Source organism: Dendrobium catenatum, unplaced genomic scaffold (genome assembly GCF_001605985.2).
Source record: "Dendrobium catenatum unplaced genomic scaffold, ASM160598v2 fragScaff_scaffold_1026, whole genome shotgun sequence".
NCBI lineage: Eukaryota > Viridiplantae > Streptophyta > Magnoliopsida > Asparagales > Orchidaceae > Dendrobium > Dendrobium catenatum.
The window spans coordinates 37,300-55,425 of record NW_021319488.1 but is presented as its reverse complement, the minus strand read 5'-3'; the positions used below and the strand labels follow the sequence as shown (position 1 = coordinate 55,425).

General features: G+C 36.1%; 1 protein-coding gene across 3 annotated transcripts in view; it reads right to left on the bottom strand.

Moving 5' to 3' along the window:
* Positions 1 to 217: 217 nt before the first annotated feature.
* Positions 218 to 18,126, bottom strand: part of LOC110092574 (probable homogentisate phytyltransferase 1, chloroplastic) — a 38,797-nt gene continuing 20,888 nt past the window's right edge. For 2 of the 3 annotated variants that reach the window (XM_020817185.2, XM_020817184.2), the window contains 4 exons: positions 1,873 to 1,944; positions 1,701 to 1,796; positions 1,518 to 1,622; positions 862 to 1,309 (listed from right to left, as the gene is read on the bottom strand). In XM_020817185.2, the coding sequence (XP_020672844.1) occupies positions 1,268 to 1,309; positions 1,518 to 1,622; positions 1,701 to 1,796; positions 1,873 to 1,944 (315 nt within the window). In that variant the 3' untranslated portion in view covers positions 862 to 1,267. Of the gene's footprint in view, positions 447 to 861; positions 1,310 to 1,517; positions 1,623 to 1,700; positions 1,797 to 1,872; positions 1,945 to 18,126 lie in introns of those variants that run through there. The other variant, XM_028698003.1, reaches the window with a different exon arrangement.

Here is an 18,126-nt window from a genome sequence, read left to right as displayed (position 1 = left end):
ATTTAATGAATTATTCAATCCTTGTGACCCTCATTATGCTTGCCCCTAAGTTATGAATACTCTATTTTCTTACAAATATGAATATACAAATTTGTTTGCTACAAAGATTGACTCCAATTACAATTTGTTTTAACCCTCTTCTTATCACAATCAATGTTAGCCCGATATTTAGAAAAGCAATCCATGCCCAAATTAGATCATATTCAAGCCAAGATAATAAAATCAATTCAGAGGAAAACTTAGCGCTTGCTACTCAATATCACAATTGTAGACAAAATTAGAATACATGGCATTTTCAGTAATTAATAAAACACCTAAGACAATAATTAGCTTTGTGCATTATATGGATCTCCCACAATCCCTTGGGGCTGAACAGGCTCATCTTTGGTAACTTGATTGTTTGAGCCAGCCAGAAGACTATTTTTTAGTCTCCTCTTGCAGAGAAACTACAAAAATTATTAGGCCCAGGCACCGGATCTAAATTTGCATCCGGATTGCCTGCGCTTTTAATGCGTTTTTACTGCGCTTTTGATGTATTTTTACAAAAGGATAGCTAATACATAATTTTAATTGCATATTAGCTACCCTTTTACTGAGTATTTGAAAAGCGCAACAAAAGAGCAGTAAATACTCAATGAGTAAGATATTTGTTGCGCTTTTGCTGCACTTTTACTTTATTTTTACAAATATTCAACAAAAAACAGCTAATCTGCCATTAAAATTGTGTATTAGCTGTCATTTTGCAAAAATACATCAAAAGCGCAATAAAAGCGTACCAATCCGGATGCAAATTTAGGTCCGGTGACCGAACCTAATAATTTCCTGAGAAACTAACCTACATCCAAATACACATTCTACAAATAATTTTAAATGGAAAATGGATATTAGGAAACAGGGCAAGATAGTCACTATGCCTTGAGCAATTGATTCACCAGAATCCACTGGTTCAAATGATTAACATGGACTAAAACAAGCAGTAGAAAAATTATACATTAAAAAAAAAAGAGATGAAGATCAAAATGGTCCATTGACCCTTTATAAATGATCAAAACATTCTCAAACTATATTAAAGACCATTTTGATCGCGTAACTCCTTAAGAAGAAATCAAAATAGTCCCACTTTTTTAAAATTTGAGGGACCAAAATGATCTTTTAATATAATTCATGACCATTTTAATCCTTCATAAAGAGTCAGTTGACCATTTTTATCATTTTCTCATTAAAAAACTTAAAAAGTATCACACCTCTTTGACTACACCAACAGCCTTCATCTTATGAGTGGAATGAGTAAGTACTCAGCATAAAATAGCTGCAAAATAGTACCGAAGAAAGAAGAACATTCATTAGAGGTAAGTAGAATATCATTCCAAATATTAGATTAGAAAACTTTCTAATATTTTTTTTTTGGATAAGTAAAAAAAGAAGAAGAAGAGTATCGTTAAAACAATAAAATAATATAGTAGAGAACTCCAATCATGTATTGGCAAGGATCAGTTATTGGCATAGATATGAATTACCTTCCAAATAAGCATATAAAAGGATGTTATAGCAGCTTTACTTGTCAAGCTGACGGATCTAGCATTGTTCCAGAGAATCAGTGCAAGTACAGCATGGCCCAACACCTGAATTAATAAAATAATATAATTAATCAGTTATTAGAATAATTAATGTTACTAATACTGAAAACACTTCATCCATACCGTTGGAAACTTGCTCCATAGGCAGGTTGAAGTTGCTCCAGCCACTATGGCTACAGCGTAAGCCATCTCAAGGAGGCACACACACGTCCAAAATACCTGCTCGGGAAAAAGAAAATGTCACTAATACTGTCTCTATTATTCAAAGAACTAAAGCAATTCTATAAATACTAACCGGCTTTTGACCAAGACGCACACTAAATGATCGAATACCAAATATCCGATCTCCTTCAACATCTGGTATATCCTGCACGTCAAATATAATGGCCAAGAAGAATAAATAAGATAAAATCAATATCTAGGATATACTACACATCAATATATCATGCCCAAGATAAGATAACATTACAAGACCATAAGCATAAACACAACAACAACTACCTTCAATGTCCATGATAAATAATGAAAGAATATCCTTTAAATATATGTAAAATCAACTTACATTACCATCAAGATCATTGCCTTCATCCAACTTTTTGGATCTAGCTTTAGGATTGTCCTTTCCATTAATCGTTCAGAGGGATTAAAATTATTTAAGAGTTATTTAAAAAGTACTTTGAAGTTTATTTGTCTATAATAAAACTTACAAGAACATTTCATCCATGTATGTGTGTGTGTGTCTACCACTGCTGTTGCCAAGTCCCAAGTCCTGGATAAGAAAAGTGGAGGGTTGCGCTAGGTACTCGACAACCAACGTAAAAACTTGTCGAATAATCATGACGAATCCTTTAAAAAGTTGTGTCAATACTAGGGCATCCCCTGGAAGCGACGCATCATATGGACTAAATACAGTGACGAGTGTGCAAGGGCCGCTGCACTGGCACCCAGGTGCAATGTTAAATAGGCAAGAGTTCTCACATCAAGGACAGATGTGGGCAAAGAAGCTAGTCTATGAAACTAAAATGAAACTGAAACATGAAACTAAAATTAGGATATGAACTTGGAATATAGGCTCCCATACAGAAAAATTAATAGAATTAATATATATTATGATTCATAAGAAGATAAATATTCTGTGCATTCAGAAAACTAAATGAGTTGAAGAGAAGACTAAAGAGATTGATAGTTAATGATATAAACTATGGTATTTGGGTAGGAGTAGTACTAGAAATAGTGTAGGTGTGATTATAGATAGTTTGAAGGATAATGTTATAAAAATTAATAGAATTGTAGATAAAATTATAGTTTTAAAGATTGTTGTTGAAGTTAAGATTGTTAATATTATAAGTGGTTATGCTCCTCAAATAAGTTTAGATATGGGTTTAAAATTAAAATTTTGGAATGACTTCGAAAAATTAATTTAAAAAATACATTTTGAAGAAAAAAATTTTATTGCAGGAGATTTAAATGGACATATTGGTAGAGAGATAAATGGCTTTAAAAGCATTCATGGTGGCCCTGGGTTTGGAACGACAAATAAAGTTAGTAAGACCATATTAGATTTTTCTTTAGCTTATGATTTTTTAATAGCTAATACATTATTTAAGAAAAGAGATGAGCATCTTATCACTTAAAAAAATGGATATAGTAAAACGCAGATTGATTATTTTTTATAAGAAAATTAGATCGTTTAGATTGCAAAGATTGTAAAGTTATTCCAAGTGAAAATTTATGTACCCAATATCGATTATTAGTTTTGAACTTTAAGATAAAGGGCAGAAAATAAAAAATAAAGTAAAATGATTTTCTAGGATTAGATAGGGCATTTAAAGAATATTAACAAAAATATTTTTTAGAGTAAAATTTTAGATATTAAGATTTTGTCGATGCATGAGGATGTTAATGTTATGTGGGAAAAAATGACTAGTAATAGTAAGAATATTACAAAAGATGTACTTGGAGTTTCAAAGAGAAAATCTCCTAATAGTAAAAATATTTAGTGTTGAAATCCAAATGTGTAAGAAAAAATAAAAAATAATAAGATTTATTATGAAAATTAGTTTAGATGTAATAATTTTGATAACTGGAAAAATTATAAAGAGGCTCGTAAAGAATTTAAGAAAGCTATTTGCGATGCAAAGAGCTTAGCTTTTAATGATTTATATAATATATTAGATACTAAAGACTGAGAAAGATATATGTATAAGTTAGCCAAACAAAAAGATAATAGTAGTAAGGATTTAGTTCAAGTGAAGTATATTAAGGATGAAGATTAAAAAATACTTTTCTTAGAAGATGATATTCAATAAAGCTGGATGAGATATTTTACTAAAACGTTTAATGAAGAATGTAAAAATTTGATTAATTTTAATGACTTCAGCACCCTAAATGAAAATAAAGATTTTTGTTTTTATCAGCGTATTAGTAAAACCGAAGTTAGAGATGCTTTAAAGAAAATGAAGTGTGAAAAAGCTATTAGACCTGATGATATTCCAATAGAGATATGGAAATGCTTAAGAAATGAAGGAATTTCTTGGCTTACTAAACTTTTTAATATTATTTTGAAGACTAAAAAGATGGTAGATGAATGGAGAATGAGTGTGTTAATTTCTATTTTTAAGAATAAAGGTGATGCACATAAGTATGAGAATTATAGAAGAATTAAGTTGTGTCATACTTTAAACTATGGGAGCGATTTATGGAGCATAGGTTTCGGTGTGATACTAATATTTCTCAAAATCAATTTGGATTCATGCCATGTAGGTCTACTATGAAAGCCATATATTTATTGAGAGGTTTGATGGAGAAATATAGAGAGAATAAAGAAGATCTACATATGATATTTATTGATTTAGAGAAAGCATATGATAAAGTTACAAGAGAAGTGCTATGGAGAGTTCTTGAAAAGAAAGGAGGTAATAACGCTTATATTCAAATCATTAAAGATATGTATGCATGAGCAATTACTTGTGTTCAAACACAAGGTGGTTTGACCAAGTATTTTCTTATTTCAGTTGGATTACATCAAGGATCAGCCTTAAGCCCATATCTTTTTTCTTAGTCATGGATGTTCTCACTAGACATTTGCAAGAGGAAGTACCTTGGTGCATGTTTTTTGCTAATGATATTCTTCTTATTGATAAGATTAGAGAAGGAGTTGAAGGTAAACTTGAATTATAAATGTCAACTTTAGAGTCTAAAGATTTTCGCTTGAGTAGATCTAAAACTGAATATATAGAGTGTAATTTTCGTAACAATAGACCTAGTGAGAGGATTGTGACTTTGGGTGATCAAGTCATTAATATGAGTACACGTTTTAGATATCTTGGATCTATTGTTTAGAGTGATTGTGAAATAGATGGGAATATTATCACCATAATTTAAGTTGGATGGTTGAAGTGGAGGAATGCATCGGGCTTGTTGTGAGATAGAAAAGTCCCCCCTCAAACATAAGGGAAGATTCTATAAGATGGCGATGAGACCTGCAATGCTTTATGGTGTCGAATGTTGGCCATTAAAAGAGAAGCATGATACTAAGTTAAGTGTTGCAGAGATGAGGATGCTTAGGTGAATGAGTGAATTTACCCTTTAGAGATAGGATACGAAATGAGCATATACGTGAAAAGGTTGGAGTAGCTCCAGTGGAAGATAAGATTAGAGAGAGTCGTCTTAGATGATTTTGTCACATTAAACGGAGGCCTTCCGATGACCCAGTTAGAATAGTTAAGGTATTAGATTTGACTTATATTAAGAAAGGTAGATGTAGACCCAAAGTTTAAAATTGCGTAATCGGGTATTGAGGCATTTTTCGTTCGTGAGGCGATGCATAAGTCTCAAGGTGTTTTGAGGCTTATACCTCAAAATCAAAAGATCGCGTAAACATAAAATGATAAATTTTTATATACTAATGAGTAAAAAATATAAAACATAAAAAAGACACCAGATATAAAGTGAAATCAAAATATCCCAATAATAAGACAATATGAAATATAGTTCAACTCAAATTCTAACTTTCCCAAATCACAGTATTCTTTTCATTAATATATAATTCCAAAAATAAATAGCAATGACATATCACATAAGAACTCATAATTCATCATCATTGTCATCACTAAGGGGCTCTTCATTTGAATCATCGTTATGTTATTTCTAATAGCACTCATGAAGAAGTAGACTAACACTAACAACTATTACTAATGATGATGAATACAACAATATGTCGGGCAGCCAGGGGTCCAAGGCGGCATTGCCCCCTGATGGGGTTTGACCTGCTTATTTTTATTGTAAAAGTAATTTTGAAGCTTTGCTTATTTTTAAAGTTAGTAAGTAGTTTGTATGAAAAGATATCGAGTGGTACCGAGCATGTACTAAGCAGTACCGAGCATGTACCAAGCGGTACCGAGCATGTACTAAGTGGTACCGAGCATGTACTAAGCGGTACAGTGCATTGTTGTACCGAGTGGTACCAAGCAGTATCGAGCATGTACCTAGCAATACCAAGCGGTACCGAGCAGACAAACCGATTGTGGAATCTTACTAAGTAGAATATGGAGGTCCTCATGGCAGAATGGACCGATCTTGTATTTCACAATAAGGTGAGAAGAAACCTAGTTTCAGTTCAGAAATGATCGAAGACGCATAGGGGTGGGGGACCGAACCAAATAGATATATATTAGGCTAGGTTTTTTTTTTTAATTTTAAGAGGCGAACGCCTCTAAAATATGAGGTGAGGCATGCCTCAGCGAACTTTAGGCGTACGCCTCAATACCAACTCTCATTGCGTAGGCTTTGAGGCTTAAAAGTTTATAATTGCGCTGAGGCTTTCCTCAATGTGCATGTCACGACCCGACCCGAGACGGATCCCGCCCCGCACCGGGCCGCGACCAGCTTAACGAACTAACCAGGATCTGGCTTTGGAATTTGCTTACTAAACTGAATCTTCCAAATATTATACAAAACAGACCAGAGCTACTAAAAATATCAAATGCAGCAGAACAAATCATCTATATTTTTCTTTCTTTTCCTCAAAACAATCATCTACAAATACAGTACATGGCTGACAGAAAAATAAAGCAGAAAGAGCCATGACTGTACAAAAATCAAAAAGTACAAAAGTACCTATCACAGATCAGACTCTGAACTCTAGTCCAAGACCTCCTTCCCTTTCCCAAAACCTGGAAACCACCAGAAAGCAAGAGTGAGCTCAACAGCTCAGCAAAGCAACAAACCTCCAATCAAAATTCTCAGAATCTCAAAACCAACACATCAGACAAATTCGTACAAAAATCAGAAGTTCAGATCATATCGGAACAGAACAGAATCGTATCAGAATCATATCAGATCAGAATCAGATTTGCTTACAGAACATATACGGAAAATCAGAAATCATATCAAATCGAATATCAGATATTTAATTAATAGCTAAACTAAACTAAAAGATCACTACGGATTCTGACCCTTATGTCTCCCTTGTGCTCACGGTACCAGAATTCTCTGAGTAATTATAGCTAAGCTAAATGTGCTCACGGACCCAGAACAACAGAATATCGGATCGGAACAGAAACAGATATTTCTCCAACTTGAGCTCATCTAAGTTTTCCCCAGACACTAACTGAATCTCATAGGATCCAGGCCCCTTATAACTCCCTTTTTATAGCATATACATATAGCATATTATTCAGAAGAAATCCGGACAAATTAAAAATCAGACAAAAATCGGGCAGCACAACGGCAGTGTACGAATTTACACAATTTTTCCTGAAAATCAAAATTTTATAATTGCATAGAATATAGATAAGAACATTTCAGACATTTATTCTACTGCACACGAGAATTTTCAAGTACACGAAAAATCCAGTCGAAATGAAACCCCGTCGAATCAAAAATACCCGAACAAAAATCTTCAGAAAATAACCAAAATGTGCACACTCGGCACGTCAACAATATACAGAAGTTACGCGGTAAAAACGAAACCAATCAAAAGATACGGACGAAAATCACTAACGGAAACAAAATCCGAACAGAAATACCGCAAACATCGCGGTTTCTGACAATGAGAAAGGCGGAATGTGCCTTACCTCGCGTACAGCAAATTCCTGATCAATCTCTTCGGATGAAAACAGCTCGGCGTCGCCCAAAAATCCACTTTTCCACTTTTTCCTTCGTTTTTCTCTCTCCTCAGCTTTTTCTCTCTCTTCAAAATATCTCAGTTCTATATATATCCAGACTGATCGTCCTGGACGATCGAGCTTCGTCCTGGACGATCTCAGCTTTAAATGAACTTCGTCAAGACGAGATTAATTATCGTCTAAGGACGACTTGGGCTCTGAAAAATTTTCGTCCAGACGATCCAACATTTCGTCCAGACGAACCATACAGACAGAACAGTTTTCCTTGAACAACCTGTACCGATCGTCCCGGACGATCCAACTTCGTCCTGGACGAACCTGGAGCAAAACTGATATTACAATGCACATCTTATTGCACAATTTTAAACCATGGGTAGGCCTAAAAAGACCTTGTCAGAAAATATTAGAAATGATATTTCTTTATTAGATCTAAATGAGAATTTGACTTTTAACATGACACAATGACAAATAAGGATTCATGTAGTCGACCCTACGTAGTAGGACAAAGGCTTGATGTTGTTGTTGTTATTGTTGTTGTATGTATATGTGTGTGTGTGTGTGTATATATATATAAAGGCATCTATTATTAAAAAAAGGTTTAATGGAGGAAGTGGGCTGATTTCTGAGTGAGACTTGGGTTGAAATTTGATGGCTGCTATCATGGTTTAAAATTGCGCAATAGGAAGCGTGCCTCAGCGCAATCCAACCATTTTGTGCGTCAAGGCGAACACCAGGAAGTTGAAAAATGAGGTGTACACCTAAATTAAACAGAGGCCTCTTAAAAAGAATTATAAAAAAAAAAACAAAACCTAATGTATTCTTATTTCTTTCGTCTACTGCTTCACGGGCTATATTCAACTTCACCTAGGGATTTCAAAGGATGGCTCTTCGACTTCGTTGCATGCATTGACTTTGCCTGTCAGCTTTAACTTCGCCTGCACCTATATTTGTGCCTCAACATTGCCTGTGTGCCTCAACTTCGCCCATGTTCGACTTTGACTTCGTCGTTCGTGACTTGGTGATTCACATCAGTTCGACTTCGTCGTTCGTGACTTGGTGATTCACATCAGTTCGACTTCGACTTCTCCTGTGCCTGAGTTCGGCCTAAGCACCACAGGTTTGATTCATTAGTTTGTTATCTTTTGATTGCGCATTTTTACTTCAAGTATTATTTCATTTTTCTTTGATGTCTTCATATTTAAGTAAGACATTATTATCTTTCTTCTAATGCACCAAACTTCATCAAAATTTCATTTATCTGATAATATCTATTATATATATCTCTTTCTTATTCAGTAGTGTCTAGTATCTTTTGCAAAACTTTTAATTTTCTTATAATCTTATGAGCCTTAATTTTTGTTTTCTAAACATAAGGGAATGGAATATTGAATCATGGAATTTCCTAAATCAATTGTCTCCTATTGCGCAAAATTGCTCTTGCTTTAAATGTTGTTATTGGTTTAATTGTTATTGTTTTTATTTAAGTTTGATAATTTTATTTTAAATGAGGGCATGAATTTGGATTTCTATTCCTTGTGTGACTTTCTTATTTATGATTTTCTTTATATTTTTTGTTTTCATTTAAAGGAATATGTAGTTGCATTGAAAGGAATGACTTGTTGCTAAATATTAAGAGTTTGTGAAAGATAAATTTTTTTCCAATATTTATTTAATCAATGATATTGGACTTGTTGATTGTTCATGTTTGACACTAGTAGGTTTGAATAAAGAATCAATTTATTCGATGTATTGAGTGCATGCTTTATATTCAGCTCATAAAGGATGGTCAGAAATAGAGATAAAGCTGCATTGAGTCATAGGAAGGATCCAATATGAAAATATAGCACTCAAGTGGATGTAGAAGGCAGTGAAAAAATGTATTTATATCTGAAATGTAATTACTGTGACAAAGTGGTGAATGGTGGTGTGACTAGGATGAAGGAGCACCTTTTCGGGTCTCACAAGAATGTTGCATCATGCTTTAAAGTGTCTAATACAGTTAGGGAGGAGATAAAGACATACACGAACAAGTCTATCACGCCAAAGCATCTTGCACAAAAATAGTTTAAGGACAAGGTAGATGTTAGATCCTACTACGGGAGTGAGCGTAGCGATAGGGATTCATCTTTTACAATGAATCTCATATCTTCTAAGGGTGCAAGAGAACCCATGGATCATTACATGGTGCAAACATCAGAGGATAGGCCTCCTACTGCACAGAGGATGGCCCCATAGAATATTAGGGAAGCACGGAAAAGAGTATGTAAGGATATAGATAGTTTCTTCAATAAAAATGTAATCCCATTTAATGTTTTAACATCACCTACTTATTACAACATGATTCGGTCAGTTGGTGCGTATGGGCGAGGGTTCAAGCCTTCTACTATATATGATTTGAGAACGTGGATTTTGAAGGAGAAGTTGGATAATGCTGAGAAAAGCATTGAAGAAATTTAGAGGACTTGGGGCCAAACAGATGTAACTATTATATCAGATGATTGATAAGATATGGAGAATAGAAGTTTAATAAACATTCTGATTAATAATCCTTATGGTATTATATTTTTTATTTGAATTGAAGCATCTAATCAGGTCAAGGATGCTGAGTACATTTTTAGATTATTAGACAATATTATTGAAGTGGTTGGAGAACATTTAGTAGTATAAGTGGTAACATATAATGCCAGTTCCTAAAAGGCAGCATGAAAAAAACTTATGGAGAAAAGGAAACATTTGTATTGGACTCCATGTGATGCATATTGCAAAGATCTCATTCTTGAGAAGCTTGGGGAGTTGACTCAACACAAAAATGCGCTTACCAAAACAAAGAAAATAACTAAGTTTATTTACAACCATTCTTGGGTTTTGGCTCTTATGAGAAAAATTCTGAAGAAAGAAATTCTAAAGCCAACATTAACAAGATTTGTCATTGCCTATTTGATATTGTAAAGTATGTTGGATGCTAGACAACCTTTAGAGTCTATGTTTACCTCCACGCAGTGGTTGCGTAGTGCATGAGCAAAGAAAGCAGAGGGAAAAGAAGTTAGAAATATTGTTTTAAATGACAGACTTTGGCAAAATCTCTTGTACGTCATCACAATCACAAGACCTTTAGTACAATTTTTAAGAATGGTACATGCAGACAAGAAGCCTTCCATGAGTTTCATCTACAATAACATAGATGAAGCTAAAAAAATGATTGCCTGCAACTAAGGAAGTGAAGAAGGAAGTTAAAAGAAATTTTGGAATATTATTGATGATAGATGGGAGCTATAGCTTCACCGACACTTACCTGCAGCAAGCTATTACTTAAATCCTCAATATCAATATGCAAAGAATAAGTCAACAAATTCTAAAATAAAGTTGAGATTGTATCATTGCATGCATCGATTGATAGGTGATACAACTGAAAGATCAAATGCTTATATGCAATTGGTACCATTTAGAAAAAAAGAGTTTTTTAGATTACAAGCAAAGGATACTGTTTCCAAAGGATCTCCATATAATTTCATTTGTTGCTTTAATCATTTATTTAAAAGTTGTTCTTTGAGCACTGATTATACTCATGTAATTCTTAGTTGAGTGGTAGCTTCAGTTTGGTGATAGCACTCCAGAATTGCAGTATTTTGCTGTGAAAGATTTGGAATTAACATGTTTATCATCTGGCTGTGAACGGAATTAGAGTACCTACAACTAAATGCATACAAAGAGGAGAAATCATTTGTCAACATTGAGGATGAATTCACGAGTGTATACTATATACAATAGGAGACTCAGAGGTAAGAATTTGAAGAAAAAAGGTTAAAGGATGACGAAGATCATTTGTTTTATGAGGATATGAGTATATGACATCTGATGATGAGTGGTTTGTAGATGATGAAGTGGAAGTGATATTCTCTGAATTACGAGAGAAAGATTTAAATGTTGATTTCTTTGATGGTCATAGAACATTTACATCCACCACAACTCAAGAACAAATCAAACAAGATATATAAATAACATAATTTTCTTAGACTTTACTTTTATTAATGAATTACTCATCTTGATATTGTTCAAAAATATTTAGGAAAGAGGAAGATAACTAATATTGAGGAAGGAGCTGATTGAAAGACATTGAACTCCGTAGAAGAGGAGGAAGGGGAGAGAGCAGTTCATCATAACGATGATTAAAATAAAGACTCTCTTAGTGATGACAGTGCTGATGACTTTTGAGTTGTTATGTCATTGCTATTTATTTTTTTAAATAACATGTTAATGAAAAGGATATTGTTATTTGGGAAAAATAGATTTTTGAGTTGAACTATATTTTATGTTGTCTTACTATTGTGATGTTTTGATTTCACTTTAATTTCAAACAACTTATTACTTGACACTTCATATCTTGTGCTTTTTTATGTTTTATATTATTAGATAACTCATTAGTATATAAAGAAATTATCATTTTATATTTACGCAATTTTTTGATTTTGAGGCTTATGTATCGCCTTATGAAAGAAAAACGTCTCAATACTCGAGTACGCAATTTTAAACATTGGCTGCTATGACGAAGTGAAATTTTGAAGTGGGTTTGAGGCGGCAATTTTATGTGGGCAGGTTGTGTTGAAGTGGATTATTGGAGTGAGTGAAATAGGAAAGGGGTGAGGGTTGAAGGAGTTCAGTTACAGGTCGAAGTTTTGTATACTGCAGGCTTTGAACAGAGTAGTAGAAGGGGAGATGCGACAAGATCTGGGTTGGAGAAGTCTTATTGAGGGATCTGTGGTTTGCTTATAGAATCGGTGCAGTCAATCGGTCTGTTGTTGAGACTTGTGGGTGATTCGGACAAGTGAGATTGCTGCTCATAGCTTGCAGAGAATGGTCGAATGCGGCAGGAAAGTTGGACGTGTGAGGCATCAGGTTTAGGAAGGTGGATGGAACGGGCTGCAGTCTGGATAAGAGGTGAGTCTTGGTTTGGAGTTTGAGTTCGGCAAACGATATCGATTGAGGTAGGGATTGGTGATGAGTGAGCTATTGGGTCGGACAAGCGATTGTTTGTTTACTCGCGTGAAGTGAGGAGTTCGGGGCAGACTTGCTTGAAGCACTGGAAGGAGATGGGTCAGAAAGTAGAGTTCAATAGGGTATTCGGTACATGTGTTGTGAGGAAGAGAGAGAAATCGAGAACATGGTTCGGTAGTAGTTGAAATTTGGGAGGCTGGGACTGAGGGGTTTGACGGAACAGGAGAAAGAACTTACGACCTAAACAAAGAAGAAGACAAAAGCTCTATAGGTAGAAGAAGAGAGTCTTCAAATGGATGAGATCAGGCTGTGAGGTCACTCGTGTGTGGGTTGAAGCTCGGTTGGGTATAGTGCTGGAGGTGGGCTGCTGGAAGAACAGGAGGAAAAAAAGAAAGAAGAAAAAAAACACGAAGCTTCAAATTCATTTTAACGACGAGATCAAGCAATGAGGTTTTATTGATTAATCAATGGGATTTTGAAATGGCGATCGATGGGATTTTGGGGAATCGATTAGAGCAGATACGTAGGTACGAGGTAAATCACTACTGATTTGCATTTAATATGATTTGATTTTTTTATTGATTAATCAAATTAATAAAAATAACAATAACACATTATTATTAATATTAGATTTTGAAATGGTGGAATGGGTCAATTACTCAAAATCACCTCGATTCACTCGCATTTCCTCAATTTGCGCATAATCATCTCAGAACTCGCGTCAATTTGCGGGTGCAATTTTCATTAGGCGAACTTATAGCCTATTTTGAGTATTGTAAATGTTCCGAACGCAACGGCGATATCTGTTCTTCGATCAAACATAGTTTAAGCAACATCACGCATCAATTTTCTTGATTTACATGTTGTTGCCTCGAGATGCGTGTCGATTTTGCCGGACTATCATAATTAAACAAATTGATAGTCATTCATGATTATTGACAACATTCCGGACGCAACAACAAAATCTATTTTGCAATCAGATATCTTTTGGGCGATGTCGCACATAAATTTTAGGTGTCGATCGTCCCTTTGGACTAATATCATCCGATTTGACTGCGAGGGGTCCCCTCTTAGGTGAACTCGACATCTTGATTGCAATGGCGCAGTCCGTTTGACAATTGGAGGTCGTTTGACCTTTCAAGTGACGCATCCTGTAGATGGGAGCATTGCTTAGATCGTCAATTTCCGTCTCTTTTCACATGTTTTGATGTGTAGGGGACAACATCCTATAATGCACATCTCATGTTTTTCTTTCTCAAGCATGAACTCAATCCTCTTTCTAAGGGTTTGATGTAACCATATTTTCAAAATTGGATTCTTATTAATTTAATCTTTCAAAATGTGGCTTTAAATTCTTGTGAGTATCTTCATTTTTTTTTTTAATTCTTGTGATTGATTGGCTAACCATTACGATATTTTTAGAGTTATTTGAAATTGAGAGGTGGAAAATGAGTACGAAGTGATTGAAATATCACAACTAATCATAGGATAGAAATATCAACAATGCACTTGATTGACCTTTTGGATCCATATTTGTAACAAAATTTACAGCATTAGATTCATTTCACAGATAAAGATAGGTTGTGTGTGATAAATTAGTCTACCTAAGTTCCAAGAGAATAGTAGCGAGCACCTTTGGATTTGATTACAACAAACTTAATTTTATAATCAAAATTGCATGTTAACAATGAAGAATATCCAAGTAAAATCAAACCCTGATCTTCATGCATATTAATAACATCCAGAGCTGGAGGGAGTACAAAATGACCACCACCTTCTTAGCTTCCAAGGGGCCAGCACTAGGGAGTTTGAAGGAAGTGCCCAAGCAAAGAGCTGGAGGGAGAAATGGGAGAATTTTCAAAAGGCTGACTGAGAAGGAGCTACAGAAGAAGAGGGCAAAGAGGTTGTGTTTTAGATGCGACGAGAAGTATATGTCGAGGCATGATGAGGAAGTTGAAGAGGGAGGTGGGAGTGGGTTAGAGCTGGAGGAAGAGGAGAAGTTGCATCTGGATATGGTAGAAGTCTCCATAAACTCAGTGGCGGGATTCACTCCGAATCACACTATGAAGGTGAAGGGAGAGATAGCTGATAAAGAGGTGGTAGTGCTGATAGATAATGGGGTAACCCACAATTTCATCACCACCCAATTTGTTGATCTGCTGGGGGTAAAATTAGTGGATACAGGAGGCTATGAGGGTGATGATGGGCACGGAAAAGGTGTAAATGAGTAGAGGAGTTTGTAGGAGAGTGGTGTTGATCATTCAGGGGATATAGGTGATAGAGGATTTTCTTCCCTAGAAATTGGGAAGCACCGATTATTCTAGGGATAAAGTGGCTACAGACCTTAGAAGAGACCAAAGTCAATTGGGGGACATTGAGGATGGAACTGGTGGTTGGGGGGAAGAGAATGGTGATTCAGGGTGATGCAAGGCTATCTAAGACCAGAGTATCTCTCAAGTCCCTGATAATAATTATAGAGGAGATGGGAAGAGGATATTTGGTGGAGTTAAATCACTTGAAGGGAGTCAGACTAGAGGAGGGTGACATTCCCTCTTCAGTGCAGCCACTCATACAACATTATAGTGAGGGTTTTCAACCTCCCCATTGCCTACCACCACAGAGGGAGTTGGAGCATGCCATTACTTTGAAGGAAGGGGTGTCGTTGATCAGTGTTCGTCCCTACTGCTATCCTCATACTCAAAAGGATGAGATTGAGAAGCTGATCCGGGAGATGCTGGAGGCTGGGATTATCAGGCCGAGTGTGAGTCCTTTCTTTAGTCCAGTCCTACTGGTCAAGAAGAATGATGGGAGATGACAGTTCTGTGTAGACTACAAAGCTTTAAATAAGGGGATAGTGTCAGATAAGTTCTATATTCCTGTAATTAATGAGCTCTTAGATAAATTGTATGGGGACAGTCATGTTTTCCAAGTTGGATTTGAAATCAGGCTACCATCAGATCAGGATGAGGGAGGCAAACATTTCAAAGACAGCTTTGAGGACACATGAATGACATTATGAGTTTATAGTAATGTCGTTTGGGCTTACTAGCGCCCACGCTACTTTCCACTCTGATGAACATGGTGTTCAGGCAATACCTCAGGAAGTTTGTTCTGGTGTTTGTTGATGACATCCTGGTGTACAACAAAATTAAGGGGCATCTGGAGCACTTAAAGGTGGTTCTGGAAGTTTTACAGAAGCATCAACTGAGGGCCAACCTAAAGAAGTGCAGCTTCTGTTGGCTCAAGAAAAATGGCACGAGTGCGTGAATCCCGCTTTGCAGCCGTAGGATTCCATTTCCCTTAAGTCAGATTGAAATTAACCAGATTTCCCCTGAGGGTAGTGTCAGGGTTTAAAGATCTGGGATTCTTACTTCCTATGAGCGCAAGCACTCATAGTTAATTACCCCTCTTAACAAGTAAGAGAGAACTCTTGATTAAGGATGAATACATTTTTAACTGTTTAGTCTCAATTGTGGGAAAGATGAAGGTAAACCCGATCAAGATCCCATGGTTCCGTCGTCCCGGGTATACAGTAGTTCCAATCTACCAACACTAACAATCATTGATCGTAGTGTCCAGGGAATCTGATTAGCAGCCATGGGTTGTCTCCTCTCAGGGATCCCGAGTAGATTGAAGTGGTTAAATTTGAATTTGAATTTTAATTTAATTTTAGTTGGGGCTTACTACTTCCTTAGAAATTGCCCGTTAATTTATTTAGTTTGGGGCTTACGGCTCCAATTAGGAGTTGCCCGGATAGCTTGTTTAGTTTTCGGACTTACGGCTCCAATTAGGAGTTGCCCGATAATTTATTTAGTTTGGGGCTTACGGCTCCAATTAGGAGTTGCCCGGATAGCTTGTTTAGTTTGGGGCTTACGGCTCCAATTAGGAGTTGCCCGGAGAATTTCAGTTGGATAGGTCTTATGGCTTCCTTAGAAGTTGCCTAACGGTGGGTCTTACGAACTAGCCCTGTAAGCTAAGCGGCCTGAGTTATGGGTCTTAAAACCTAGTCCTTTAGACTAGGATGCCCAAGTGAGAAGTCTAGGGATGTATTATCACCTAAACATTTCCCTCAGAGGTCGGACTTACAACTTCTATTAGAATGTTGACCTTCGCAGATAAACCCAAAAGAAACGAAAAATAATACCTGTAAACCGTTGGATCCACGAATCCTGTCGTGAATCTGGCTGAAATCGGCGTCGAACAATCGCATCCTGTGATTCCTGCGTAAAACCTGCGACGATGGCCTCGATTTCGCTCCTTCTCGCGTCGTTAAATACCGACCCAAACGAAGCCATTCGCTGCTCTACCTTCTCACATCGAATCCCTGCCTCGCTCTTCTCCCGAATCCTTCTTCCTCTGTCCGACCCAAAAGCCTCCTCCCTCTTCCCGATTTCCTCAGCCGCACACAGAAACCTCATGCCCGATCTCCTCTCCAGCGACCAAGCCCCCCGATCCGACCTCTCCTCTGACTCCACATGAACGACTCCCTGCCCTATCCCATCGCTGCTTCCGATCAGTTCGACCCGAACACACACAGAGAGAGAGAGAGAGAGAGAGAGAGAGAGAGAGAGAGAGGAAGCCATCTCTTACCTCAACCGAGCTCTCCCTACCCGAAGCCAACCCGATCTCCCTCAAGGCCTGCCGATCTGCTTGCATAGCCCCTGTCCGATCCTCTCTAAAGGCCGCCCGAACCCCTTTAACCGAGCCCTAGTCCACTTAAACCTAAAGCTCAACTCACTCATTCACTCACTCCAACTCAGCCCCAACTCAGCAGCCTAACTGCTCAAGGTTATCCCTACTCCTAATTACTATTAGTTATAATTAAGTTATTATAATGATTCATAATTATAATTATTATTAATTATGATAATTATGTTATTATAATTAATTAATAATTATAATTAGTGTTAATTATAATAATTATTTTACTATTATCATTAATTATAATTAATTTATATTAATTATAATTTTTTAATTATAATTAATATAGATTAATTATAATTAATTATTTATTAATTATACCTAATTACCACTAATTATAATTAATTGTTGTTAATTGTAATTAATCTTAAATTAATGATAATTAATTTTCATCAATTATAATTAAGTTTAATTAATTATAAGTAATTATAATTAATTCTTCATTAATTATAAATGATTTAATTAATTATAATTAATTTCTATTAATTATAATTAATTACTCCTAATTATGATGGGTTGCCAACATAAAAATGCTTCTCTCCCTTGATCCTCGAGCCGACACCGTCGACCCCGCGCAGGTATAACTTCCAAACCCTAAAACTCCGAGAACCCGTTTCGATGCATGCGGCGAGACAAAACGACCACCTATACACGCTTTTCTTAGCGTGGTGGGAGGGAGTGCGTCACGACGCTTGCGACGAAGCGGGTAATCACCTAAAATTCCTTCT